The sequence below is a fragment of the Phacochoerus africanus genome, chromosome 5 (genome assembly GCF_016906955.1).
Source record: "Phacochoerus africanus isolate WHEZ1 chromosome 5, ROS_Pafr_v1, whole genome shotgun sequence".
Lineage (NCBI taxonomy): Eukaryota > Metazoa > Chordata > Mammalia > Artiodactyla > Suidae > Phacochoerus > Phacochoerus africanus.
Window position 1 is genome coordinate 50,784,487 of NC_062548.1, and position 27,860 is coordinate 50,812,346.

Consider the following 27,860-nt stretch of genomic DNA (forward strand, 5'->3'; position numbering starts at 1 on the left):
AATACTTCAGCAATCTTGTTTTCAAGATGCCATTCTTTAATGTTGTTCTCATTCGTTTTGCCTCAAGGGTCATGAGAGAGTCACAAGACTTTTGTAAAGTATAGATTGACCTCCACAGCCACTCTATGGCACCAGTCTTTTTCTTTCCATTCTTTGTCACGTCGCATATTCATGCCTCCAACAAGCGAGCCCTCTGTTCCCATTACAGGTTTCTGTCTCTTGACAGGACCCTTGTTGATAAAACTCCTTCTCTGACATGGGAGGTGACTGAAACCCAGAGTGAAGGTCTTAAGGCAATACCATGAATTCAGTGCTCTTATCCACCCCTAAGAACAGACATGGTTTCCCAATCTGGCTTCCATTTTGACAGAGTGCACAGTTGTGTTTAGCCGAGGATGTCCACAGTGTAGCTGCGTGTTGGCCTCAATGTCTTCCTTTCTTCTTTACACACAGGCCACCTCTCCTCCTGGCACTTGAGGACTTTTCACCTTCATGTCCCCAGGTGCCTACTCTCCCCATGACCTGTGTTCCTGTCCCAATCAATCCTTCAGCAAGAGTGAGGGCCGCTCCCATCCTCCTCCTTTCCCTCCAGGATGTGGTCTCCCCTCTCTCTGGTTCTGCAATTGTTTTTCCTTTTGTCTTTTTAGGGCCACACCTACGGCCTATGGAGGTTCCCAGGCTAGGGGTCGAATCAGAGCTACAGCTGCCGGCCTACACCATAGCCACAGTAAGGCCAGATCTGAGCAGTGGACGGTGGGGTTGAACTAGGGCAGACGCTGGCAGGAAGGAAGCAGGAGGGAATGTGCAAGAGGACCAGCGGGACCCACTGAGCAGGGCCAGAGAGCAAACCCACATACTCATGGATACTAGCCTGGTTCTTTACCACTGAGCTACTATGGGTGTTACGGCAGCTTCCCAGCAGCCCTGCACCGCAGTGTATCAGCTCTGGCGACAGCCCTGTGGCTGGAGTGTACCAGCTCCAGCAGCTCTGTGGCTGCAGTGTATCAGCTCTTTTACCTGGTGAGAAACCAAGTGAGCACTCAGAGAGTTGGACAACTCAGGTTTATTACACCGGTGGGCTCAGAGGAGATCGCTCTCTGGAGTCTGAGCCCTGAAGAAGGGTTTCACAAGGCTTTTATGGGCTACCTCTTCCGGGTTCACGCTTGGCTAGTCGGACCGGAGTGATATCAGGCAAGGTAGTAGATGTGGAAACAAGTTTACAGAAGCAGATGTGTGAGGGAGGGGTGGTTGGGGCAGTTGACTGGTTTTTGCTTAGTCATCATGGCCGGGGTCTCTCCTTTCTACCTTTTTACTGGGACAGTTTCTCCTACATGGGAACTCCTCTGCAATTTTTTTTAGACTTTCTTTTAGTCGATTTACATTGTTCCGTCAATTTCTCCTGTACAGCAAAGTGACCCAGCCATATATATATATATATATATATGAGTGTATATGTATATATATATATATATATATATGAGTGTATATGTGTATATATATATATATATGTTTGTGTTGTATGTATACACACACACATACACACACACTTTTTCTCTTATCTTTCATGTTCTATCACAAATGATTGGATAGAGTTCCCTGTGCTATATACAGCAGGGACCTCATTGCTTGGTTCTGCAATATTTTTAATCCCTGAGGACCTGTCACCAGATCCCACTTTGGGAAGCTCAGTTGTATATGAATTCCATTCATTCTCTTCCAGGGAAAACAATCTCTAGGAAAATGTGCTCTGGGCTTGGACTAAGCGGCTTGCCCTAGAGGCTCATGGTGAGCAGGGAAATTTGGGAGACTGTTCTGTTTCCTTCCTGGGGAAATAAAATAAGCTTATTTAGCAGAGCTCCAGAAGGAGACTTTCCAGCCAGCCATCCCCAAAGAACAAAGGAAGTTTATCGTCATTGGAAATGCAACCACAGCTGCCCACTGCAGCACCACACAAAGTCTGAATTGTCGCTGCTGAGATGGGGCAGAGACATCAGAAACAAGAAGAGACATTTAATCCAGAATGAACAGGGTTGTGATGACAATCCCCTGGAGGGTGAGGGTTCCACGACAGAAACACAAATGCGACATTGTCCTAATTAATCTGACAAAGGGTTTTTTTTTCTCCCCAATTTGAGGATTTAATCATGTGAAAATCTTAGGAATGCAAATGAGACCCCAAACTTTTATTTCATAAATCATTTTTATTGAAAAGAATAAAATGTGATGAAATCAGAGCTGTCACAAGAATCCAGGGTAAACGGTTTGGTGATGGTGGAGCCCAAAGGAAAGCACTTTGCTCCCCTAGGCAGATATTAACTTTGTGCAAATTCAAGTAGGAGGCAGTGAGCTTCCTGTTTGCCTCAGCAGGGGAGTAATAAAGAATATTATATCTGTACAAGTATTGGACAAGCTCCTCTAGGGGAGGTATCAATTTATGCTTGTACAGCTATACCTTTCCCCAAACCACCTAAGTATCAGGCCTGTGAAGTAACCAAAGAAATGATGGTTCTGCCTATCTGACAAATGAGGAAACTGAGGCATGAGGAGCCTAGAGGTCTGGTCCAGGTCCCACTGCTCGGTCCTTTTAGAGCTCTGACCCCTGACACACACACACACACCCATCTTGCGTTCTATGGTTGTTCACTAATTGTCATATTTTGCTTTTTCAGTTTTACAAAGGGATCACTTATTCATTCAACACATTTATGGAGTAATATACCTTTTTTCTTTTTTCTTTTAGTTGAAGAATAGTTGATTTACAGTGTTGTGTTAGTTCCAGATATAGAGCAAAGTAATTCAGATTTAAAGTTTTATATGTATTCTTTTCAGAGATTTATTTATTTATTTATTTTGCTTTTTAGGGCCACACCCATGGCATATGGAGGTTCCCAGGCTAAGGGTCCAATCAGAGCTATAGCTGCCAGGCTACACCATAGCCCCAGCAATGCCAGATCCGAGCCACACCTTTGACCTACACCACAGCTCACAGCAGCGCTGGATCCTTAACCCACTGGGTGAAGCCAGGGATTGAAACCAACAACTATATGGTTCCTAGTTGGATTTGTTTCCTCTGCACCACAATGGGAACTCCTTAGATTCTTTTATTATGAGTTATTATAAGATATTGAATATAGATCCCTGTGCTGTACAGTAGGTCCTTGTTGTGTATCTGTTTTATATATAATAGTGTGTATCTGTTAATTGCAAACTCCTAACCCTTCTTTCCCCTTTGGTAACCATAAGTTTGTTTTGTATGTCTATGAGTCAGTTTCTGTTTTGTGAATAAGTTCATTTGTATAATTATTTTAGATTCCACATAGAAGTGATGTCATATGATATCACTTTGACTTCTCTTAGTATGATAATCTCTAAATCCATCAATGTTTCTGCAGATTTCATTATTTCTGGCATTATTTCATTCTTTTTCTTTTTTCTTTTCTTTTCTTTTTTTTTTTTTTTTTTTTTTTTGCCACAGCTGTAGCATATGGAAGTTCCTGGGCCAGGGATCAAACCCTTGCCACAGTAGTGACACCACCAGATCCTTAAATTGCTAGGCCACTGGGGAACTCCAATTGCATTCTTTTTATGGTTGAGTAGTATTCCATTCTATATATGTACCACATCTTCTTAAGCCATTCCTCTGTCAGTGGACATTTAGGTTGCTTCCATATCTTAGCTATTGTCACTAGTGCTGCAGTGAACATTGGGGTGCATGTATCTTTTTGAATTAGAGTTTTCATCTTTTCTGTATATATGCCCATAAATGGGATTGCTGGATCATATGGTATCTCTCTTTTGAGTTTTTAAAGGAATCTCCATACTGTTCTCAGTAGTGGCTGCACCAATTTACATTCCTGCGAACAGTATAAGACGATTCCCTTTTCTCCACACCCTCTCTAGCATTTATTTGTAGACTTTTTCTGACCAGTGAGAGCTAATACCTCATTGTAGTTTTGATTTGCATTTCTCTAATAATTAACAATGTTGGGAATCTTTTCATGTGCCTGTTGGCCATCTGCATGTCTTCTTTGGAAAAATGTCTATTTAGGTCTTCTCATTTTTTGATGAGATTGTTCATGGTTTTTTTTAATATATATTGAGCTGTATGGGCTGTTTGTATATTTTAGATATTAGGCCCTTGTTGGTCACATACATTTGCAAATATTTTCTCATATTCTGTAGGTTGTCTTTCTGATTTATTTATGGTTTCATTTGCTGTGAAAAAGCTTTTAAGTTTAATTAGGTCCCATTTGCTTATTTTTGCTTTTGATTCCATTACTCTCAGGGACAGAGCCAAAAAAATATTGCTGTAATTTATGTCAAAGAGTGTTATACTTATCTTTTCTTCTAGGAGTTTTATAGTATCTGGTCTTATATTTAGGTCCTTAAACTATTTTGAGTTTCTTTTTGTATATGGTGTTACAGAATATTCTGATTTCATTTTTTTTACATGTAGTTGTCCAGTTTTTCCAGTACAACTTGTTAAAGACACTGTCTTTTCTCCGTTTTATATTCTTGCCTCCTTTGTCATAGATTAATTGACCATACGTGTTTGGGTTTATTTCTGGGCTTTTGATTTATGTGTCTGTTTTTGTGCCAGTACCACACTGTTTTAATGATTGCAGCTTTGTAGTATAGTCTGAAGTCAAGAAGAATGATTCCTCAAGCTCCGTTCTTCTCTCTTAACTCAAGATTATTTTGGCTATTCAGGGTCTTTTGTGTTTCCATACAAATTAAATTTTTGTCTAGTTCTATGAAAAAATGCCATTAATAATTTGATAGGGATTGCATTGAATCTGTAGAGTGTCTTGGGTAGTGTAGTCATTTTAACAATACTGATTCTTCCAATTCAAGAGGATGGTATATCTTTCCATCTGTTTGTGTCATCCATCTTCAGTTTCTTTCATCAGCGTCTTATAGTTTTTGGAGTACAGGGTTTTGCTTCCTTAAGTAGGTTTACTCCAAGGTATTTTATTCTTTTTAATGTGATGGTAAGTGGGATTGTTTCCTTAGTTTCTCTTTATGGTTGTTTGTTGTTAGTGTGTAGAAATGCAACAGAAAATCCATACATTAATTTTTGTATCCTGCAACTGTACCAAATTCATTTGATGAGCTATAATAGTTTTCTGGTGGCATCTTTAGGATTCTCTATGTATAGTATCATGTCATCTGAAAACAGTGACAGTTTAACTTTCTTTATAGTTTGGATTCCTTTTATTTATTTTTCTTTTCTGATTGCTATGGCTAGGACTTCCAAAACTATGTTGAGAGTGGCAAGAGTAGACATCATAGTCTTTTTCCTGATCTTAGAGGGAATGCTTTCAGCTTTTCAGCATTGTGTATGATGTTAGCTGTGGGTTTGTCATATATGGCCTTTATTATGTTGAGGTAGGTTCCCCTCTGCCCATTTTCTGGGGAGTTTTTATCATAAATGGATGCTAAATTTTATCAAAAGTTTTTTCTACCTCTATTGTGATGATTGAATGATTTTTATTCTTCAGTTTATTAATGTGGTGTATCACACTGATTGATTTGCAGATACTGGAAAATCCTTATGTCCCTGGTATAAATTCCACTTGATCATGGAGTCAATGTACTGTTGGAGTCAATTTGCTAGTATTTTGTTGAGGATTTTTGTATCTACGTTCATTAGTAATATTGGCCTGTAGTTTTCTTGTTTTGTGATATCTTTGTCTTATTTTGTTTATCAGGATGATGGTAACCTCCTAGAATGAGTTCATAAATGTTCTGTCTTCTCCAACTTTTTGGAATAGTCTCAGAATAATTGGTACTAACTCTCCTCTGAATATTTGGTAGAATTCTGTAAAGCCTTATGGTCCTGGACTTTGGTTTGCTTGGAGTTTTGTAATTATTGATTTAACTTAGGTATTGGAAATTGGTCTGTTTATATTTTCTATTTATTCCTTTTTCAGTCTTGGAAGGTGTACCTTTCTAAGAATTTGTCCTTTTCTTCTAGGTCATCCATATTATTGCTGTATAGTTGCTCATAGCAGTTTCTTATGATTCTATGTTGTTGGTTTAACTTCTTTCTCATTTCTAATTTTATTGATTTGTGTCCTATCCCTTTTTTTTTTTGGATGAATCTAGCTAAAGGTTTATCAATTTTGTTTATTTTTCAAAGAACAAGCTTTTAGTTTAATTGATCTTTTATAATTTTTTTAGTCTCTATTTCATTTACTTTTTTTCTTTTTTGTTTCCTTCTGCTAACTTTTGTTTTTTTTGTTTGTTTTTTCTCTAGTTGTTCTAGGTGTAAGTCTAGGCTTTTATTTGAAATTTTTCTTGTTTCCTGAGATAGCTTGCATCACTATCAGTTTCCCTCTTAGAACCGCTTTTACTACATCCCATAGGTCTTGGATCATCATGTTTTTGTTTTTGTTTGTCTCTGGGTATCTTTTTGTTTCCTCTTTGATTTCTTCAGTGATCCATTAGTTGTTTAGTAGTATATTGTTTAGCCTCCATGTGTTTGTGGTTTTTGCAGTTTTATTCTTGTAATTGATTTCTAATCTCATAGTGTTGTGGTCAGAAAAGCTGCTTGATATGATTTCAGTTTTATGAAATTTACAGAGGCTCATTTTGTGGCCTAGCAAGTGATCTGTCCTGGAGAATGTTCCAAGTATGCTTGAAAAAAAAGGTGTATTCTGCTACTTTCAGATGGAATGCTCTATAAATATCAATTAGGTCCTTAGGTCCATTTGGTCTAATGTGTTATTTAAGGCCTCTGTGTCCTTATTGATTCTTCTGTCTGAAAGATCTGTCCATTGATGTAAGTGGTGTGTTAAAGTCCCCTACTATTATTGCATTACTGTTTATTTTTCCTTTTATATATGTTAATATTTGCCTTATATATTGAGGTGCTTCTATATCAGGTGCATATATAATTGTTATAGCTTCTTTTTGGATTGATCCTTTGATTATTATATATCATCCTTCTTTGTCTCTTATAACAGTCTTTATTTTAAAGTCTGTTTTGTGTGATGTAAGTATTGCTAGTTCAGCTTTCTTTTGATTTCCATTTGTGTGGAATACCTTTTTCCACTCCCTTACTTTCAGTCTGTATATGTCTCTGGATCTGAAATACATCTCTTGTAGGCAGTATACATATGGGTCTGTTTTTGTATCCATTCAGCCAATCTAAGTCTTTAAGTTGGAACATTTAGTCCATTTACATTTAAAGCAATTATTGATATTATGTTTCCTTGACACCTCATTGTTTTGGATTTGTTTTTGTAGGCCTTTTTTTCCCCTTCCATCTTTTGTTCTTTGTGATTGATGACTATCTTTATTGTTGTGTTTGGAATCCATTTTCATTTTTGTGTGTACATCTATTACAGATTTACAGATTTTGCTATGGCAATCTGTGTATAATCATTATACACACATACATGCTTAAGTTGCTGATCTCTTAAGTTCAAATGCATTTTGATGTCCTGCATTTGCACACTCCTCCCTTTACAATTACTGGCTTTGATAACATATTTTACATCTAATTGTTTTGCGTATCCCTTAACTGCTTATTGTGGATACAGGTGACTTTACAACTTTTGTCTTCTAACCTCCCTACTAGTTTTGTGTGGGAGTGATTTCCTAACTTTACTGTATGTATGCCTTTATTGGTGAGATTTTTCATTTAATAATTTTCTTGTTTCTAGTTTTGCCTTTTCTTTTGCACTGAGACAAGTTCCTTTAACATTTGTTGTAAGCTTGTTTGGTGGTGCCAAACTGTTTTAGCTCTTGCTTGTCTGTAAAGCTTTTGATCTCTCCATCAAATTGGAATGAGAACCTTGCTGTGTAGAGTATTCTTGGTTATAGATTTTTCCCTTTCATCACTTTAAATATATTGTGTCATTCATTTCTGGCCTGAAGTTTCTGCCAGAAAATCAGCTGATAGCCTTATGGGAGTTCCCTTGTATGTAATTTGTTGCTTTTCCCTTGCTGTTTTTTTTTTTTTGGTCTTTTTTTATTGTTGTTATTGTTGTTGTTGTTGCTATTTCTTGGGCCGCTCCCGCGGCATATGGAGGTTCCCAGGCTAGGGGTTGAATCAGAGCTGTAGCCACCAGCCTACGCCAGAACCACAGCAACGCGGGATCCGAGCCACATCTGCAACCTACACCACAGCTCACGGCAACGCCAGATCGTTAACCCACTGAGCAAGGGCAGGGACCGAACCTGCAACCTCATGGTTCCTAGTCGGATTCGTTAACCACTGCGCCACGACGGGAACTCCTCTTTTTTCTTTTTTTTTTAAGCAAATTTTTTTTTTTACTGGCCCATGGGAACTGCCTGCTCACACAGATATGACTGTAGACAATGGTGCGTTATTGGCTGAAGGTGCCAGAGCTCAGAGTTCCAGGCTGGGAAATCAGTTGGGAACTTGAAAGGGAGAAATCCTGGCAGTGTGAAACCCTCAGAAGAAAAAAAAATACAAACTCTGAGCATCAGCTGCCTTCCTTAGCTTACAGTTCAACTAAGTGCCTGATGGGGAACCTGGTGAAGAGAAGTATCCTCTTGGGAGAGAGCTCTGTGGAGCAAGAGCTGCGAGTTTTCAGCTCCTTTTCCCTGGTGTATTCCCCAACTACTTGCATCTCAGATGGCAGAAGTCTGAAGCTGGATGGGCTGGAAGGACAGAGGCAGAGGAGCTCAAAGATGGGGGAATCTCTGTCCTAGCAAGAAAGTCACCGAGAGGATGAGCCTTATCTGTGTCCAAATCTGTGGTCAATCTCCAAATTTTTCAGGCAGAGGAAGTCACCTCAAAAGCAACAGTGGGGAGCTATAAGAACAGATGCCAGGGAGTTCCCATTGTGGTTCAGCAAGTTAAGGATCCAGTGTTGTTTCTACAGTGGTGAGGATTTGATCCCTGGCCCACCGCAGTGGGTTAAAGATCCAGCATTGCCACAGCTGTGGTGAAGGTCGACCCTGCAGCTTGGATTCAATCCCTGGCCCAGGAACTTCCATAGGCTGTAGATGTGGACGAAAAACAAAACAAAACAAAAATAGATACCAATAATTGTATACCATAGGGGATACAAAGTTTGTCGTTTGAACCCAGGCAAATTAACCATCTATTTGAGTAAATATCTAAGCATCTTAGAAGAACATGATAGAATCCAAAGTTACAACAACATTTTATCTATAGTATCCAATTTTTTTGTTGTTGTTGGCCTCATCCAGTGGCATATGGAATTTCCTGGGCCAGGGACTGAATCTGAGCTGCAGCTACGACCTGTGCCACAGCTGCAGAAATGCAGGATCCTTTAACTCACTGTGCTGGGTCGGTGATCAAACCCACACCTCCCCAGTGACCCAAGCTGCTGCAGTCAGATTCTTAACTCACTGCACTACAGCAGGAACTCCATATAAAATCCAGTTTTCAACCAAAAAGTAGTAAACTTACAAAGAAACAGAATTATATAACATATATTCAGAAAAAAGAACATTCAGTAGATATTAGTGCAAAATGGGACTGGATGTTGGATTTAGCAAAGACTTCAAAGTAGTTTTTATAAATATATTGAAAGAATTAAAAAGGAAATATGTTCAAATAATTGAAAGTAAATATATAATCAATGAAGAAATAAGGAATCTCAAAAGAAAAAGGAAAGGCTACCTTAAAATGGAAATCCTATAGCTAAAAAGTATGATAATGAAATAAAAGTTGTGCTATATAGGCTCAAGAACAGATTGGACATGGCAGAAGAATCAGTGAACTTCAAGAGAAACTGATAGAAATGACCTAATTTGAAAAACAGAGAGAAAAAAGATTGGAAAATGAATATTCATTAGCCTTCAGGGAAATTAGAAATCAAAGCCATAGGAGTTCCCATAGTGGCACAATCGGCTAAGAACCTCTATGAAGATGTGGGTTCGATCCCTGGCCTTGCTCAGTGGGTTAAGGATCCGGCATTGCCATGAGCTGTGGTGGGTCACAGACGTGGTTCAGATCCTGTGTGGCTGTGACTGGCAGCTACAGCTCAGATTCGACCCTTAGCCTGGGAATTTCCATATGCCACAGGTGCAGCCCTAAAGAGACAAAAGAAAAAGAAAAAAGAATTCAAAGCCGTAATGAGATACAATTTCATACCCACTAGGATGGCTATAAAAATAATGACATAATAACCACTACGTGCAAAGATGTGGAGAAGCTGTACCACTTACCTGGACACTGCTGGCTGGAACATAAAACTGGTGTAGCCATTTTGGAAAATAGTCTGGCATTTCCTCAAAGGGTAAACCTGAGTTACCAAATGACCCTGCAGTTCCACTACTAGGTATATATCCAAACGAATTAAAAATAATGTCCATATAAAAACTTGTACATGAATGTTTATAGCAGCACTCTTCACAATAGCCAAAAAAGTAGAAACAACCCAAATGTCCAGCAACTGATGAATGAATAAAGGAAACATGGTCTGTTATTTGGCCATAGAAAGGAATCAAGTGCCATGGCGTGGATGAACCATGAAAACATCATGCTAAGTGAAAGAAGCCAGTCACAAAAGACCACATATAGCATTACAATTTTTTTTTTTTTGGCTGCACTCATATTTTTTTTAAATGAATTTTTTTTGGAAAAATCATAATACATGGTATCTCCAGAAAACGCAAATCTGTAGACAGATTAGTGGTTGCCTTCTTCCCTAATCCTTCATCCTGCAGCTAGAATATGGGTGTGATGGCTAGATTCCAGCAGCCACACTGAAACATGAGGATGTGAGTTATACATTAGGCATGGCAGAGAGGAGAGCTAGAATGATCCTGGGTCTCTTTATTAATTAGTTCATGGAACTGCCACACTAGCTCTGGACTACCCACCTCCTAATGTAGTTTACATGAAATAAAACTACCTTGCATACCCGCTTATTTGGGTTTTCTATTATATGCAACCAAACGAATTCTGATATAGCAACCGTGTCAATGAGGGGGAGAAGCAGGGTGTGGGGGAGGGGTCCACTGAAGAAGCTGGTACCGCCTTTGCCAGTTTTATTGGCAGCTCAGCCCCTGCCCAGACCCCACTACAGAGAAGTGTGCTAGACTGAAAGAGGGTGCGGGCTTGGCTAGTTCTACTCCATGAATAAGATCAGAACAAGACCGGCACTCCCCTGGCCTGCAAGAAGCACCAGAGACTTCAGCCCTAGAAAGACAGGGATGGAGTCTCACTCAGCATCACTGCTTTCCCTACTAAAGCATGTCTGCAAATCTGACCCTCTCACTACAACAGAGTCAGTAATATATTGGACACAATTTGGAGAACTCATTCTTAGGGGGAAGAGATTGGGTTTTGTTTTGTGTGGTTTGGGGCTTAGGAGCAAATTCTTTATTATCAGGAGTACTTACCAGTTATATGCTTCACTGCTTCTGACCCAACATCCAAGCTGTCTGTTTACCTGATGAATAGTGACAAGATATTCTGGCAGAGACCCAGGACCTGCCAAGGATAGAATTAGTTGGATCAGCATCTGCAAGTAATGTATATTTGTGATTTGAGCAGCATGGAGCATAATAACTAATAATAAAAATCTAGAAGCAGATTTCCTGGTTTAAGGCCAAGCTCTTGACATCGGCCCTCTGTAAAATGGGAGCAATAACTCTATGTTCCTCACAGCGGTGCTGAGAAGGCTGAAAAAAGTCATCCACAAAAGTGCTTTCTTAGTCACTTAATAAATGTTAGCGGTCTTTACTATCATCACTCTCCAGAAGAATTCAAAGGCTCAGAGCACCCAACCTTTTAAAAATATTTTTAAAATTTTATTGAAGTATAGTTGATTTATAGTGTTGTTAATTTCTGCCACACAGCAAAGTGATTATATTTCAATTCTTTTTCATATTCTTTTCCATCATGTTTTATCAGGTGATACTGAACATAGTTCCCTGTGCTAAACGGTAGGACCTTATTGTTTATCCATCTATTATGATAGTTTGCATCTGCTAATCCTAAACCCCCACTCCATCCCTCCTCCTTTGGCAATCACAAGTCTGTTCTCTGAATCTGTGAGTCTGTTTCATAGATGTTCATTAGAGTAGTATATTAGATTCCATATGCAAGTGATATATGGTATTTGTCTTTCTGACTTAGAATGATAATCTCTAGGTCCATGTTGCTGCAAATGACATTATCTCATTCTTTTTATGGCTGAGTAATATGCCATATATATATATATATATATATATATATATATATGCCTATATATATATATATATATATACACACACCACATTTTCTTTATCCATTCATCTGTTGATGGATATTTAGGTTGTTTTGTCTTGGCTATTATAAGTAGGGCTGCTGTATATGTGGGGGTGCATGCATCTTTTCAAATTAAGGTTTTCTCTGGATATATGCCCATGAATAGGATTGCTGGATCATATGGTAAACTCTCTTTTAGGGGTTTTTTGTCTTTTTAGGGCCACCCATGGCATATGGAAATTCCCAGGCTAGGGGTCTAACTGGAGCTCTAGCCGCTGGCCTACACCACGGCCACAGCAATGCCAGATCTGAGCCATGTCTGCAAACTACCCTACAGCTCACAGCAATGCCAGATCCTTAACCCACTGATCGAGGCCAGGGTTCGAACCTTATCCTCATGGATCCTAGTTGGGTTCGTTTCTGCTGAGCCACAACAGGAACTCCCTATTTTTAGTTTTTTTTGAGGAAACATGTCTTCCATAGTGGATGCACCAATTTACATTCCCACCAACAGTGTAAGAGGGTTCCCTTTTCTCCACACCCTCTCCAGCATTTGCAGATTTTTGATGGCCATTCTGACTGGTATGAAGTGGTACCTCATTGTAGTTTTGATTTGCATTTCTCTAATAATTTGCATTTCTCTAATTAGTGATGTTGAATATCTTTTCTTGTGCCTCTTGGCCATCTGCATGTCTTCTTTGGAGAAATGTCTGCTTAGGTTTAGGTCTTCTGCTCATTTTTTAATATTGACTTGCATGAGCTGTTTGAATATTTTGGAAATTAATCCCTTGTTGGTTGCATCATTTGCAAATATATTTTCTCCCAGTCCATAGGCTGTCTTTTCATTTTGTTTATGGTTTCCTATGCTGTGCAGAGGCTTTCAGTTTGATTAGGTCCCATTTGTTTATTTTTGCTTTTACTTCTATTGCCTTGGGAGACTGACCTAAGAAAACATTAATGCAATTTATGTTACAATGTTTTGCCTATGTTCTTTCTAGGCCTTTTATGGTATCATGTCTTATATTTAAGTCTTTAAGCCATTTTGAGTTTATTTTTGTGCATTGGGTGAGGGTGTGTTCTGGGTGAGGGTGTGTTCTAACTTCATTGATTTGCTTGCAGCTGTCCAGCTTCCCCAACACCACTTGAAGGCTATCTTTTCCCTATTGTATATTCTTGCCTTTGTTGGAGATTAACTGACCTCATGTGTGGGTTTATTTCTGAGCTCTCTATTCTGTTCCATTGACCCAATACCATGCTGTTTTAGTTTTATTAGTTGATAAAATAGCATGCTGTAGCTTTATAGTATTATCTGAAGTCTGAGAGGGTTATGTCTCCTGCTTTGTTGTTTTTCTTCAAGACTGCTTTGGCAATCCTGGGTCTTTTATGGTTCCATAAAAGTTTTAGGATTATTTGCTCTAGTTCAGTGAAAAATGTCATGGGTAATTTGGTATAGATTATATTCAGTCTGTAGGTTGCTTTGGGTAGTATGACCTTTTTAACTATTAATTTTTCCAATCCAAGAGCATGAGATACCATTCCATTTCTCTGAATCATCTTCAATTTCCTTTATTAATGTTTAATAGTTCTCAGCATATAAGTCTTGCACCTCCTTGGTGAGGTTTATTCCTAAGCATTTTTTATGCGATTTTTAAAGTGCTATTTCAACATTGTTCAGTGTAAGAAATGCAACCAATTTCTATGTTAATCTTGTATCCTGCTACCTTGCTGAATTCATTTACCAGTTCTAGTAGTTTGTTGTTTTAATTTTTTTTAAGTATAATTGATTTACAATGTTGTGCATGCTAGTGTTTTTCATGTGGAGTCTTTAGGGTTTTACATAGATAGTCATCCAATGAACCCAATCTTGAAATCTCCACTCTGCTGTAAGACAGTTCATTTCCTGCCTCACACTGACACGCAGGTTTTTTTCTGGCTTAATAAGTCTGCACCCCCCATAAGCATAAGGACCTGGTCTAACACTTATGTTGTGGGCACTCAAATAGTTTGTCAAGCATATTATTCAGAATGATTTTATTTTTAAGCATTATATATACATTTATAAGCACACATGATGTGTTTTATATACATGGATTCCATAGGACTCTGTTAGAGGACAAGTGCCCTACTGGGAAATTATCTTCTAAGACAGTAAAGTATGGAGAACAACAGAGCCATTGAGGAGACAAAACTACACATGGATATAAAGAAGAGACACAGTTTCCCTCCTCACCCTCTTCTCCCTCCTAGGTGGTAGCCACAGAACAGAAAACTTTTTGCATAGAGCTTCAGGGAGCGGGTTCCCAGATGATGAAGAAGAGAAGGGAAGAGTGACAGACAAACAGGTCCTCTGGCAGTTGGCTGCAGCCTTGCCACAAGCCCACGGCATCGCAGCACCAAGTGCAGACATCCTGGTCACTGAAGAGGCGAGGACTTTTCCTCATGAACTCAGTCCCCTTGCTGCACCAGAACATCAGAAAGATCCTCGGTTCCTTCCAGCTTTAGATTCTGAAGGAAGATCAGATACATGTGAAGTCTGGTATACAGAGGATACAAGAATCATAAAACGAGTGCTATCTGAGGTAACAAGGTCATGACTACAAAGAAGGAGGTTTAATCCCACGATTACAAGTAAAACTGTTACAGCAAATATAGCCTGTGTAATAGAGCTGGTTCCAAATCCTTGCCAAGTGCAGGGGGGGAAAAGCCACCTCTGGTTCTTGTAACAATCTCTCATTAAGGCCTAGGAGCTGAGGGGAGTGACAGAGAGGCCACCAGGAGCCAGGAGGCACGTCCATTAACCCCATCCACCGGTGGCTGACTCCAGGCCGTCCCCTCACTGCCCTGGAAACTCACCCCTGGGGCCACGACAGCCACACTTTCCCCCATGCCCGCACAGGCCTTTCCCCTGCCTCTCAGTTCCTCCCCAACCCTCCCACTCCACAGAACCTCCACCAACTCCAGGCAGCTGTTCCCTTAGGACTAAAGAGAGGTCAGAAGCCCCTCCTCCCACAGAAGCACATCTTCACAAGCATCCTCCCTCGCCTGGCACAGGAGGCAGGCATGGTGTGCTGGCACTCGACATCCACCCCACCCTTCTGGCGCACCTTCCTCTCCTGCTAAAGGTGGAAAGCACCTCCCCTCCCAGGTCATAGCTGAGGGGGCACTCATTACCAGCGTGGTTGAGCGTCCAGATGGGAGTGAAAAACCAGGAGAAGGCAGGCCAAAGAGGGATCATGCTCTGGCGAAAGGTGTGGTGAAATTTCCCTTGGTGGCTCTAAGCTCTGCATTATCACAAGTCCCTGTGGATTAGCTGGTAACTGCAGGCCAATGTTACTAGTCAAATCTTCTCCAATAGCCCAAAGTGCAGCCCAGCAGGTCACAGTCTGAGGCCACCTCCCAGTTCTTCAAGTGCTGAGCTCACTGGAGCCCCTTAGAGTTGATCACAGCAAAACAAGCAAAGCCAGCACTTCCACTGGGAGAAGCAGAGTCAAGCCTGGGGTCACTAATGCTTTCCAGCAGTTGTCTACTTGGGAACCAGTTGAGACACATGGCCCAGGGCTCTCAAGCTGGTGCAACTGAGTGAAACCACTGAAACTTCTAGAATTTGGACTCAGGATAAATTTCTGAGCTTTGGAGGCACCCTATGTTTTGGAGCCGTGGGCAAACTAAGAGAACACACCCAGCCTGAGAGGCTGCCAGCACCCACGTCCATCCACAAGGGTGGTGTGAGATTCCAGGCCTTGCCCACAAAGGCTTAGCCAGTAATACTTGTGAACATGTCTAGCCCCCACCTTGGTGATGCTCACAGCAGATGGTACAGTCCAGCCCACAGACATCAGGGGCTGGGGGTGGGGGTAAGGACAGACACTAATGCACATCAAGTCTCAAGCAGCACCACGCACTTGCTGCGTGCCTCACTGGGGTGCCTCTCGGGAAACATCCACAGACTCCTAAGAGGACAGGTCTCTTCCTGCCTCTATCTCATGGCCGTTCAGCTCTATCAGCCGGCATGGCCCGAGGAGCCTGGCACACTGTCAGTCAGCCCTCCTGCTGTCTCCCTCCCTGTGACAGACATCCTTTCTGCACAGCCTGTGGTGCCACCACATAGCTACCCTCTCTCCCTGCATCTGTCTCCTTCCAGCCTCATCTCTCCCCCTTTCTCTGCCACGTATCCCATGTGACCTGACCTTGGCACTGGTAGGATCTGGCACCCAATGATCTAAAAGCTCCTTTCAAGTTGGGCACTCACAGATCACAGGATAAGTTTCTGAGCTTTGGAGGCACCCTACATTTTCTAAAATTTTTCCGTTTGGGTTCTCTTCATAATTTTCTTATCTAATCACACCCAATAGCTTTTTCCTTTTTTTTTTTTCGGTCACATCTGAGGCATGCAGAAATTCCGGGAACAAGGATCAAACCCACGCCACAGCAGTAACAAGGCCAGATCCTTAACCCACCAGGGAACTCCATGATGGCCTTTTTCTAAATTATTTTTAGGTGACTGGTTAATACTTGGGGTTGAAGGTATACTCCATAATACACTATATTTAATGTGCCAAGAGGCTGCCAGTGACTAATAAAAAGCTCCAGTAGGTTACCACAGAGAGACCATGCCCACACTTACCAGGTTTACCCACCTTTTCATTGGCTAAATGTAGAAGACATGCAAAGGCCAGAGGTATGGAGAGGTTCTGAGCCATAAGGGGAGGCAGGCTTTGAAACAAAGAAGTGAGTAAGTATTTAGCTGTCATTGCAATTCCAGGAACAAAGGCTCTTTCATGAAGTATGAATACACATGCTCAGTGAATAAACTAATAAGAAACAAAGAAATATTTCAGATGCCTTTAAGATCTGGTTTTTCCTTTCAGAGGCAGGTTTTTCCAGTTTCCTATTTGGAAATAGAATATTTCCTGTTCCATTCCAGCCACTGGTACAATAAAATGCCTTTTTAAAGTTGGCCTATATTTACTCATTTAATTATTAAGGCAGAGAAGAAATGAAAAAACTGCAAGAAATGTTGAAACGGGAGGTGGTGTACAGAGGGGCCTCTCCCCCAACTGCTGGGGCTGGAGCTCCTGCAGCTGGGGCACGCACCTCTGCTGTAGGTCCTTCGTGAGCCCACTGAGCAGCTTCTGGTCTGCCACTGCCACTGGGTGCCCAGCTTCTCCATTCCCACTATGGTTTGCCTAATGGAAGAAAGACACATACAGATCAGATTGAGGCCAGTTCACTTTTGAGAGCAACATACACTTAAAAAGCTATATATCTAAAAAGAAAAGCCTATATCAGAACGAAATCAAAACAATTTCTTTGGTGCATTCTGAAGAAACAGGATCCATAAGGGGACCCAGTGCCTCAGCCCTGCACCATAACACTGCCATTGACCAAGTTACGGTCAAGTGTGGATGTTGGTGGCCAGTATACTCCTGGTAAAGGAAAAACTGGAGAGAGGCTTTTAAGTCCTGACAAAAAGAAAAAAATGGCAAAACAGTTACAAAAAGCTGTGATCATTTATAGCTTCAACTGGACCACAGCCACAGGAAACAGAGAATCCACATCTAAGAGTAGACTTAAGCTTTCCACTTACACACACACACACACACACACACACAATAGGGCTGCCTCCTTGGTAGCAGGCAAGTAGTTACAAAAGGATATTATGTCTGGTATTTGTGTTAAAATAACTGAGAATTTGTATATGGGTATAGGGAGGAATAAGACTGGATGATAATATAGATAAAACATTGAAAGTTATTAGAAGTGGGTGTTAACCATATGATTTTCTCTCTAGAATATGTTTGAATATTTTCATGGTAAAGAGTTGTTTAAATAAACCTTTAAGGAGTTCCCTGGAGGCCAAGTTAAGGATTTGGTGTTGTCACTGCTGTGGTTTGGTTCGATCCCTGGCCCAGGCACTTCTGCATGTTGTGAGCACAGCCCCAAAAATAAAAATAAATAAATAAATAAATAAATAAACCTTTAAGTAACCAGAATCCCTGAAGGACAGGGTATATGAATCATTTAAATTCAAAGGTTAAGCAGAACCCTTTTTCTACTTTTTAAAAGGCACAGTGCCCTTGTATGTGCTGTTCATCCCACTACCTTATGAATATGACTGTAGCTTTATCTGACATCCAAGACTACACAGCTCAGGATCCTCCACCAAATCATGAATTTTCACTTCTCAGCTGGCAGGAGAAGGCATAATAGAATGGGTTGAGTTTGGAAAGCTTAGAACATTCCCTGAACAGCAGAAGTCTGGAAGAGGAGGTGGAAGGACTCCAGTTAACCAGCGTTCCCATTCAGTAGGAATGAATTAATCAAGGTTTCACTTTGCTCTGAAGGAGAAACAATTTGACAGCACTTTATATATGTGTGTGTGTGTACACACACACACACTACTTTCCTACTTGCCCAAATCAGAATTATTAGGTAATTTTATGGTGCCTGAGATGTTAGAATTTACTTTCCCAAAGGGTCATTTGTCAACTTATTTTGCACCAGCAGTGAATAAGTACTCCAGTTTTTCCCCAATTCCATACTAAAAAGCATTTAATTGCTAAAGCTGTTATTTCAAAGCTGTATAAATATGCCTTTATTTGTATTTTGTGATACCAGCTAGCCTGAACAATGTGTGTCACCTTCTGTGTGACCTGTCTGTTTGTATACTTGGTTCACTTTCTTCTCAGAGGAATGATGTATTTCTGAATGAAGGCTTTCCATGTTAGCGCTAGTGATCCTGCAGTTCAGCCAAGAGCCACGCCTTCCCCCATGCCAGGCACCCACAGAGGGAATGGAACACCTTACCTCTGCGTCTGCTTGCTTGGGGAACTCTGTCAGCAAATCCCACATGCTCTGCTTCAGCTTCTTCATGTCCATCTTCTTGGCAGTCTTAGCATACTGAATTTCAATTTTATTTACCTGAAATAGGCATATGACAAGTAAAACTAAGCAGAAGAAAGAAGCATTACCATCAGCTCTTTGTAAAAAGAAAAGTCTGGAGTTCAAATAATGAAAAAAAATCTATTTACACCACAAAGTTACAGAGCTTCCTTTGGACATTCTAAAACACAGTCCCTCATTTCATCTAATTTCTTCTCAGTCGAGCACAAAAAAGGTACCCTGGAATTCCAGTGTAAAGAAGTGAATCAAATATATATATTAAATGGAATGATCATTTAATATGAATTGAATCTGGCCAAGACTTTCTAGAGCCAAATAGCTAGCCTTAGCCAAGAGCAGACAAACCGATTCTCTCGGCCTGCAGGCTTCATTCACATACTTTGCTTGTGTGGCTGGTTCGCCGCTAGTCATCCAGTTTATAACAACCTTTGGAGAGATGGCTAGTTCCACAAACATAACTAGCATCGGTCCATTCCCTACAGCCTTATTTAAGAATCAGGCACTTAAGAGAGCAGTGGGTTAAAACTGAGAAGGAAAAAAGTCAAGCTCATGCTAATATGACTCTCATAAAAGAGGCAAATTCAACAGATCTCAGGCAAACAATATTGACTATGAGGAGTTCCCTAGTGGCCTAGTGGTTAAAGATCTGGCATTGTCACTGCTGTGGTTCCAGTCACTGTTGTGGAGCGAGTTTGATCCCTGGCCTAGGAACTTCTGCATGCTGTGGGTGCAGCCAAAAACAAAAACAAAAAATTCTTGGCTTCATCTTTACCTTCTGAGGCTCAGCCACCAGATTTGACTCTCCATAAGTTGTGATATCTGATCCTTGGACTTCAGGCATGTCATTGTTGTCTTGTGTTGTCATAGGTGGATGGCCAGAATGGTCAAAGGTCCCAACTGGTCCCACAGATAAGTCCTCTGACTCTTCATCATCACTGTCAGCAGCCTGGGCGAAGAAGTGAGCTTTTCAAATTTTGCAGAGCTGTTTAAAAATATCCTTGAACAGATTCCATACATAGCAGGAGCAGAGCACCTGAGAGTTCGTGACGTCACATCAAACCTAGAATGGACGTCTAGGTGCCTCCAGGGAGCCCAGCACCAGACCTGATCTGTGGGATGGGGCCGGGAGTTGGTTTTTTAAAAGGCTCTCTGGGGGACTCTAATGCACACTGAGTCTGAGGAGCACTGGTCAAGAAGGCAGTCTGGATTTTCATTAAAATATAACAACTTTCTTCTAAGAAAGAAAATAAGGTGAATAAACTATTCTTCTAGTTCTTTTCCCTCTGCCCACCTTCAGGGACACAGATGGGGCCTTCCCCCACTTCCATCCACTATCTCACTTGTAGACTCACAGAGGGATTTTGAGGTTTACTCTGAGATCTAAAGATGGGAAGTAGCTTCTACAATTCACAATCGGAGAACCAAAATCAGAGCTACAAGCCTGGTATCGTGAAAGCCACTCCATAGGCTATTTTCCCTGTCAGAACACACTGTCTTCATATCTGTGTGTTTTGTCTCCCCAGCCAAAACATCAGCTCCTAAGAGTGGCAGAAGTGTTTCTTTTCCTTAGAAATCCCAAATGACCACTGCGAGCACTTTGTACAGGCTAAAGACTCCATCCACATGGTTGCCGGTGTACTACAGTATGTCCGTGTTTTTCTGCACACAGAGCTCAGGGTAAGGCAGGCCGAGGTTCTGGCTACCGCCTCAGCTCTGCTCAGTTTGATGCCGGGGCAGGCGGGCATCCACAAACCCTCACCTAACTCAGAATCGCCCCCAGGACAGGTTCTGGCCTTCTGCCACACAGGACAGGTTGAAACTCTCCTGCTCAGAAGAAAGGATGGAGTTCTGGCCCCTGTTTACCTGTAATCCAGGGCAAAAGTTGGAGGTATCGTTAGGGTTGTTGTAATCATAGGCTTCAACTTCTTCATAATGCTCGGTCCCTGCCCTTTGGCCTTGGGCCATCTTAAGTAACTAGAATGAAGGAAAGAACAACTGCAGAAAGCAATTTCTAGAAAAGCAGCTAGTAAACTAGGCTAGGGAGATAACCTTAGTTCCTATAATCATTTCCCAGCACGTTAGGGTTCTGAGAGCCCTGAGAAGTCATTTGATCCAGCCAACTTTCAACTAACTGCACAGCTCCACTCTAGAGCAAGCCCAGGGCTGCAGGGCTCCAAGCCACGTCCAACCCAAATAAACCAGAGCAGCCAGTCTGCACTTAGGTCTACATACAACTTTATTTGAAAAAGTGTTCTTTCACTAAAAACAAAACCACCTAGGAGTTCCCATCTTGGCTCAGTGGTAATGAACCCAATTAGTATCCATAAGAACGTGGGTTTGATCTCTAGCCTCACGCAGTGGGTTAAGGATCTGGCGTTGGCATGAGCTGCAGTGTAGGTCACAGATGTGGCTCGATCCTGTGTTGCTGTGGCTGTGGTGTAGGCTGGCAACTGTGGCTCCAATTCAACCCCTAGCTTGGTGTGGCCCTAAAACAAAACAAAACACACACACACACACACACATACACACACACAAAACCATCTAGAGCTATCTGAAAAGAAGTCAGCTTGTTGCTGCTAGAACAGATCTGAGCCACATCCATGGGCCCTTGTTCCCTTCAAGGGTTTCAGAGCAAGTCTGCCTCCTCTTTGGGAAGTGCCTGTGGACCACAGTCCTTCAGATATTCTCAGGCCATTAGGCCAGTGATCTTCAGTGGGGGGTGTGTCTTTGGAGTGAAGGAAATGGGATTAAGACTATGTACAGTTTACAAAAGTACAGTGAATATTTTAATATAACATATACTACAAGACTTGAGAGTTGGTGTTAATAGATGCAAACTATTGCATTTGGAGTGGATAAGCAATGAGATCCTGCTGTATAGCACAGTCACTTGTGATGGAGCATGATGAAAGGTAATGTGAGAAAAAGAATATAAATATATATATACAGAACATTATAAACCAACCATAATGGAAAAAATAAAAATCTTAAAAAATACTACAAAAGCAGACCAAAAGACCTCAATGCTTTTGTAATATAAATCTAAAAATAAATTAATAGATATTTATTAAGAAATGCCCACTTGCTCTACTTTTCTTCATATGTTACAATTTCTAAATCCTTCTCCATTTGGAATACTCTCCTCTGGTCACACTCTAAATTGTCCAGGAGTTCTCACTGTGGCTCATCAGGTTAAGGACCTAACATCATCTCTGTAAGGATGCGGGTTCAATCCCTGGCCTCACACAGTGGATTATGGATCCATCATTCAACTGATCGGGTTAAGGCCTCTGATTTGACCCCTGATCTGGGAACTTCCATATGCTGCAGTAAATAAATATATAAATAGTCCATAGTCTACAAGAAATTTTTTAGGAAGTGTATGTAGACCCCCTCACATACTGGCTGGCTGCTATGAGAATCACCCTTTAAAATATCAAACTGGATGGGTGAATAGTCTGTATCGTCTCCAGCCAAACCGAGTGCTTACTAGTCCAGCACTTACTAGGCACTCTCCAGTGTGGCTCTGCTGACAGGAAGAGGGGAGGTATCCCACGCTCTCACTGCCTGGCTGCCCTACTACACACCAAGGGAAATCTGCTCCTGTGGATAATCAGAAGCAGGAATTCTTTCCTCTATTGGAAACAATTATGGAAAAAAACCACAAAATACAACTCCTGGAGTGCAATGATCCAATGACTTTGTTTTACCATCTTCACATCTGAATAAGCAATTACCCCCTAGGCCAGGTTCTTCACTGTTCATAATAAGGGCTTGAGGGAGGAACAGGTAGCTTGTGGCCAGGAGAAGCAGCTGGGGCTTGGTCCAGGTGTGGTGAAGTGTCCTCCCACCTCCCTTCAGCTCCCCAGCAGACTGGTTCTGCTCCTCCACCTCATGAGTCGAGGGTCCAGCATGGTTACCCTGGCAACAGAACTCGCACTTGCTGCTTAGCATCACCAGAGGAGGGAGCATCCCAGGCAAAGGAAGTGAATAGCCACTGGGCTGCAGTGGAAGCTGCTCTTAGAGCACCGATCTGATCAGCCATGGAAGGAGCTTGGGCAGCATGTGCAGCACCAGGGAACCCAAGGACCATATGGTCAGATGCTTGGCATCTACATCACCTGCATATAACAGCAGGCTTGCATCTACACCTGGATCACAGGGAGGCAACATGAGCTGGGGAAAGCATCTGGCTAGTGAATCCACAACTATCATGAGAAACTGACAGAATCAAAGACTAAAGAAATAACTAACGTCTTGTAAAAACCTTGACAAAAGCTTGTTTAGCACTCTGCATTTTGGCATATAGGCCTGAGTGTCCAGCAATCCAACCAGGGGAGATATCTGCAAGTTTTGAGCATGTGTCTGTCCTACAAGATTTTCCCTTTAGCTCTGCCTTCCGATGTATCTCCCGGAGATGCCCCTGGGCTAACACAAACTCCTTGCACTCTCGCCCTCACCTCAAAGGCATAGACAGTCACACTATCAGCCACTTGATACCTCTGATGCTATGAACAGGTTCAACAATGTGACCTTAAGGAACCAGTGAACAGCCTTACCCTGGTGCCTGGTTTGAGATGCAGCTGGACAAGACTTTCAGTCTCATAGTGGAAATCTGTAGGAAGAGTGGTGGCTCTCCAATTCTGGTTCTCCAAAGTGGACTTGCTCAGAATAGTAGCAGCCTATTAATAAAAAAAGAAAAAATGGAGTTCCCGTTGTGGCACAGTGGTTAACGAATCTGACTAGGAACCATGAGGTTGCGGGTTCGATCCCTGCCCTTGCTCAGTGGGTTAAAGATCCGGCGTTGTCGTGAGCTGTGGTGTAGGTCGCAGAAGCGGCTCGGATCCCGCGTTGCTGTGGCTCTGGCGTAGGCTAGTGGCTACAGCTCCGATTGGACCCCTAGCCTGGGAACATCCCATATGCCGTAGGAGCGGCCCAAGAAATGGCAAAAAGACAAAAAAAAAAAAAAAGAAAAAAAGAAAAAAAAAGCTTTTAGCCATCTTTAATAAAAATGGTCTCTATTTTCATTTTTTGTTTTTGAAAGGCCTTTGGGAAGGGTTTGGGTAGCACTCATCTACCATCAGAGTTCTCATTTATATGTAAAGGAGAGATTCTGTCAGACATTATTTATATTCTAAACTTGATTCTCTCTGCCACTGAGTTTGGGACTATTTCTTAATTCCGCCAGGAACTGAGGGAGAATGAAGCCATCCATTTAACTCTGAGTTAAATTCATAATGAATTTTTTAAAAATCACATCTGAGGAGTTCCCATTGTGGCAAAGCAGGAACGAATCCGACTAGGAACCATGAGGTTGCAGGTTCGATCCCTGGCGTCGCTCAGTGGGTTAAGGATCCAGTGTTGCCATGAGCTGTGGCATAGCTTGCAGACGTGGCTTGGATCTGGCATTGCTGTGGTTCCGGCATAGGCCAGCGGCTACAGCTCTGATTAAACCCCTAGCCTGGGAACCTCCATATGCCGTGGATGTGGCCCTAAAAAGGACAAAAAGACAAAAAATTAAATAAATAAATAAATAAATAATAAAAATCCCATTTGGGAGTTCTCTTGTGGCTCAGCAGGATCCAGCATTGTCACTGCAATGGCTTAGGTCACTGCAGTGGTGGGGATTCAATCCCTGGCCTGGTAACTTCCACATGCTATGGTAATGGCCAAAAAAATCACATCTAAAAGGTAAAGAGGAGTGCAAAGAGTAATTTAAGAAATGATAATAAACCCAGCACAGGGAGTTGCCGTTGTGGCACAGCTGAAACGAATCCAACTAGCAATGATGAGGTTGTAGGTTCTATCCCTGGCCTCACTCAGTGGGTTAAGGATCTGGTGTTGCCTTGAGCTGTGGTGTAGGTTGCAGATGTGGCTCAGATCCTACGTGGCAGCGGCTGTGGTGTAGGCTGGCAGCTGTAGCTCCGATTCGACCCCTAGCCTGGGAACCTCCACATTCCACAGGTGCGGCCCTAAAAGCAAAACAATCAAACAAACAAAAAAACCCAGCACAAACCTTTGTTTTTCGAAAATAGACATCAAAGTCAATATCATCATCAAAGTTGATTTCAAAATCCTTCTTTGCACTCTTCTTTCTGTTCTCTGATTGTGAGGTAGTATCTTCTGCAGAAATGAACACAGATGTCAACACTGCTCACCTCTGTGGCCTGTTTCTTCATCTTGTAAAATCACTTGACAGGCTTATTACCCACAAGACAGAATTTGTGTCTGAGCATCATAACAGCACTAGGAAAGGCAAATCATATATCTAATTTTCATCTTTAACTAATAATTTGTGTTTTTGCTTAAAAAAAAAAGGCACAGTAAAAAATCTTTTTTTTTTTCTTCAGAGAGAGAATGCAAAACACCTAACACTGGCCTAGCACTTCAGAGGGCTGAGGAGTGCTGCCTGTATAGAGCCCGGTGGGCCCTCCGGAGTCTGGGTGTCAGTCCCACCTCCGGCCATTGTTTGAAGTCATGTGGGTAATGGGTAAAGTCACCAGCCAGCCCTCCTGACTCTTCCCACTCAGATGCTTCAGCCTTAACTGATCTCCATCCCAGGCCAGGCCAACTAACTGCATTTCCCTTCCTGGGCTGAAATGCCAACTGTCTGGTCATCTGCACCATCTCTTCCTAAAGTTCCGTCTACAAGTATGTACTGGAGTTCCTTGGTGGCTTAGTGGGTTAAGATCTGGCATCATCTGTGCTGTGGCGTACATCGCTGCAGGTTCGATCCCTCGCCTGGGAACTTCTGCTTGCTGTGACCAAGGCCAAAAATACAAAAGGAAGTACGTACGTTTGTGTCGTGGTCTAAAGCGCCAGTGATCTGGGCCAGCCCACATCGACATGGTTCGAGGGCTGAAGTAGGAATACTCTCCAGGTTTCATGGATAGAAGAGGACACATGGTCCAAATGTCTCCATCCCCAAGAGGAATCGTTTCTTCTCTGCAACATACATGAAATCATGTTTTATTGTATTGACATGGAAAGCAGCATAGGATGCAGCTGAAGACTCTACCTATTTTTCCACAAGTGAGCAACATTTCTAAGAATAAATCCAAAATAATACTTCCTCATTGGCATTTCTGCTGTGGCACAACAGGATCAGCAGCATCTCTACAGTACTGGGACACAGGTCCCATCCCTGGCCCGGCACAGCGGGTTACAGATCTGGCAATGCTGCAGTTGTGGCATAGATCGCAATTGTGGCATGGATCTGATCCCTGGCCTAGGAACCCATATGCCTCAGGGTGGCCAAAAAACCAAAACCAAAAACAAAAACTTCATTATTAGCTTTTACTTAATCAGTGCTTTTGCTTCTCTTCATTTTACAATACGGTCCCAGTACTTTGGATATTTCAAAATGCTTTATAAAATGCAAGTTTACCCATTTGAGAGACAAGAAAACTGAAACAGAAAAAAATTAAGTTTTTATATAAGACTAAAAGCTAGGAACTGAACGCAATTCCCTGAATCCCAGCCCCAGGATCTTTCCACACACAAGGCCTTCTGCCCCACAATACAATAAATGCATTCCTCCTTCACCATCCTTCCACAAATGAGGCCTCCACTAGCACTGTTGCAGTCCCGACGAAAGTGAAAAAGATGTTATTCTAATTTATGTCCCCCATGCGACTGGGGCTCCCCCCTTGCAATCTATTAAGGTATCAAGCTTTATTCTTTGCTGTGTATGAAGGGTGTAACTGGCCAGTCCGGCAAGGCAGTCTTGGCTGGATTTTTGCCCTTTCAATAGGGTATTAGAACTTGTGAGGTAGCTTTCACCTGAAGGCCTCTGCCAGGTCAGAAAGCATGTAAGTGCTGCTGTACTGCCCTCTAAAGGTAAAGGCAACTTCACACAGTGAGGGCCTTTTCACCTGTACTGAGTCATACATATAAATCCCCCTTATATCAAGCCTTATGGAATTCAAAGGAGGACTTTGCCTTTATCTACACAATCTTTCTTTAAAAACCAGTAAACTGAAGTTCCCATTGTGATGCAGCAGAAACAAATCCAACTAGGAACCATGAGGTTGCAGGTTGATCCCTGGCCTCACTCAGTGGATTAAGGATCCAGTGTTACCATGAGCTGTGATGTAGGTAGCAGACACGGCTCAGATCTGGCATTACTGTGGCTGAGGTTTAGGCCAGCAGCTGTAGCTCCAATTTGACCCCTAGCCTGGGGAGCTCCATATGCCACAGGTGCGGCCCTAAAAAGCGAAACAAACAAAAATCCCCAGTAAATTGTATTTGTATATTTACTGTGTAATTAAAACAATTTTTGAAATTAAAATATACTAAAACATTTCCATTTCTAGTCTATAAATGACTAGCCAATGTTATTAAGCAGTAACTGTACTGGAGTTCCCCTGTGGCTCAGTGGGTTAAGGACCCAGTGTTGTCACTGCCGTGGCACAGGCTCAATCCCTGGCCTGGGAACATCCACATGCCACAGCAAGGCCAAAAAAAAAGAAAAACAGTAATAGCTGTACTACACTGTATTGCATTTCTCCCAGAAGGAGAAAAATGGCTTTAGGAGCATCCCCACTCAATTCTCACATATTTTTCTGTTAAAGCATTGACGGTCAGCCTGGGAATTTATTGCATACTTAAAGGGAAAGCTATAAAGAGCTTGGCTCTCATCTTCTGAGTCTGTGGGCCAGAACTGGAGTGAGTGAGGCCTTGGAGGCTTGAACTCTAGTCTTTCAATATTTCTTTCAGTACACAATGCCATGGGGCAGGCACCTACTTGGTCCTG

The 27,860-nt window shown here is 41.9% G+C and overlaps 1 protein-coding gene across 2 annotated transcripts in view; it reads right to left on the minus strand.

Annotated features, from left to right (window-relative positions):
• Positions 1-14,216: 14,216 nt before the first annotated feature.
• NCAPH (non-SMC condensin I complex subunit H) overlaps positions 14,217-27,860 on the minus strand; it is a 39,702-nt gene continuing 26,058 nt past the window's right edge. Inside the window, exons 10-18 of one of the 2 annotated variants that reach the window (XM_047781256.1) lie at positions 25,902-26,050; positions 25,122-25,228; positions 23,665-23,787; positions 20,969-21,079; positions 19,878-20,051; positions 19,010-19,123; positions 17,297-17,388; positions 16,827-16,915; positions 14,217-14,707 (exon numbers count right to left, since the gene is read on the minus strand). In XM_047781256.1, the coding sequence (XP_047637212.1) occupies positions 14,673-14,707; positions 16,827-16,915; positions 17,297-17,388; positions 19,010-19,123; positions 19,878-20,051; positions 20,969-21,079; positions 23,665-23,787; positions 25,122-25,228; positions 25,902-26,050 (994 nt within the window). In that variant the 3' untranslated portion in view covers positions 14,217-14,672. The remainder of the gene's footprint in view (positions 14,708-16,826; positions 16,916-17,296; positions 17,389-19,009; positions 19,124-19,877; positions 20,052-20,968; positions 21,080-23,664; positions 23,788-25,121; positions 25,229-25,901; positions 26,051-27,860) is intronic. The other variant, XM_047781255.1, reaches the window with a different exon arrangement.